Genomic DNA, 1,795 nt, shown 5'->3' on the forward strand with positions numbered 1-1,795 from the left:
TTTGGAAAGTTTCCGGAAATGTTCCACCCCTTTGCAACCCTATTCAAGATATCTACTACAATTCACATATATTTATTATCTGGAATGTGTTTTGAATTTGGAGAAATTTAGAATGTGGAGAAATTTTGAAAATGTTGTTTTGTCTTGGGATTCATGTCAGTACTCTGTTATTACCAATACCACAGATCAAAAAGAAACAGCAAGATGTTGTCGGGTTTCTTGAGGCCCTTAAAATTGATTACACACAGTTTGACATTGCTTCAAACGAGGACAACCGGATGTGGATGAGGGAAAATGTCCCTGGAGAAAAGAAGCCCACCAATGGAATTCCTCTTCCTCCACAGATTTTCAATGAGGAGATGTATTGTGGGGTAAGAACCCGCTAGAACCGAGGTTACCGTAAAACTGCTCTTCTTAATGTTAAATCAAAATCACAATGTGAGTCAAGACTGAAGGTTTTTTTGTTTATCCAGGTTAAGTGATGTAAAATCAAAGACAGAGCAGAAATATAGCACTAAAACGTATTCAAAAGAGCTCTAAAAACGGGAAGAGAATTATCATTTTCAAAGCAAAAGAACCTTTTACATAAATTAGTCTCCCAAGCTAACCTACAAATTCATGATGGAGCAGCTATATTAAAACATTTGTAATCTAGTTATTAAAATGTTGTTAAGCTTCATCATTCAAGTCTATAAGGGACGATTCATTCTATAATAAAAATACTGTCATCATTTACACCCCTTCCCCTTAATTTTGCTCAAAACCTGTATACTTTTTTTCTTATTTCTTAAATGAGCAAAAGTTGTGTGCTGTATTTCATGTCTTCTGAAAACGTAACTTTGTGTGTTCTGGATACACACAGGGAACTTATTTGTTTGCAATACCTGGAAACCACAGAATATTGAATTTAGTGAATAATGGCAATAAAAAATTAGACCCGTTTCACTGTAAGTTATTGCATGGCTTCATAAGATTTGAAATATAGTGCAAATAAGTCTACATCCATGTTTTATAGAAAAAAACAGCATGAGCATTCTGTTTGATAGCTTCTTTTGAAGTTTACTGAAATTACATTGCTGTGTTGCTACCTTAATTGCTATAAAATGCTAATAATATTTTCCTGAATTGCAGGACTATGACACATTCTTTGAAGCCAAAGAGGACAACTCAGTTTATGAATTTTTGGGTCTGACACCTCCCCCAGGATCTAAGGTTGTATTTCTGCGTGTTTCCTTTTCTTGTTTGACATGAACGTTAAAACATATTTGGCCTCAGCTATCCTGTAGATGTTTGAATGATATTATCAAATGTTGAAATAACAGAGAAAACAGAAGTAGGGTAAAAAGAGAAAGATGTTTTTCTTCTTTTTCTCAAAACTCTTTTTAAATCCTTTGTCCACTTTAATGTATGTAGAATAATTCATATAAATTCTCATTGAAAAATCGGATCAAATAACTGTAAATGCAATATCTCAAACTTTTTGCAATCCTCTAAAACAAGGGGGGAAAAACATTACCAGAGGGGTCTTCGGTGGTGAATGGATAAACATCAGTGAAGTGATTTCCTTGTGAGAGTGTGTTATCACAATCGGCTGTAGAATTATCTGTTTTCTTCCTCTCTTCTTTTTTGCATTTTTGGTGAAACTTTCCCTTGCTGACGGCGATGAAACTGATTCTCCACTGTTTTAATAAAAATCTCTCTTGGTGCAGGAGGCACAACAAGCTGAAAATGCACAAAAGCTTCATAATGGATCTGGCACAGAGGAACATCTTGATGATGACACAACAGTAATATC

At 34.7% G+C, this 1,795-nt stretch overlaps 1 protein-coding gene across 1 annotated transcript; it reads left to right on the plus strand.

The window, feature by feature from the left end:
• Window positions 1-185: 185 nt before the first annotated feature.
• Window positions 186-1,787, plus strand: LOC107736573 (SH3 domain-binding glutamic acid-rich protein-like; the record flags this gene model as incomplete). The annotated part of the gene is made up of 3 exons (XM_016547956.1): window positions 186-371; window positions 1,132-1,212; window positions 1,710-1,787. Coding segments are annotated over 3 exons (345 nt in total), but the record flags the coding sequence as incomplete, so codon positions are not given.
• Between the last annotated feature and the right edge of the window lie 8 nt (window positions 1,788-1,795).

Source organism: Sinocyclocheilus rhinocerous, unplaced genomic scaffold (genome assembly GCF_001515625.1).
Source record: "Sinocyclocheilus rhinocerous isolate Xijiao unplaced genomic scaffold, SAMN03320098_v1.1 C36791914, whole genome shotgun sequence".
NCBI lineage: Eukaryota > Metazoa > Chordata > Actinopteri > Cypriniformes > Cyprinidae > Sinocyclocheilus > Sinocyclocheilus rhinocerous.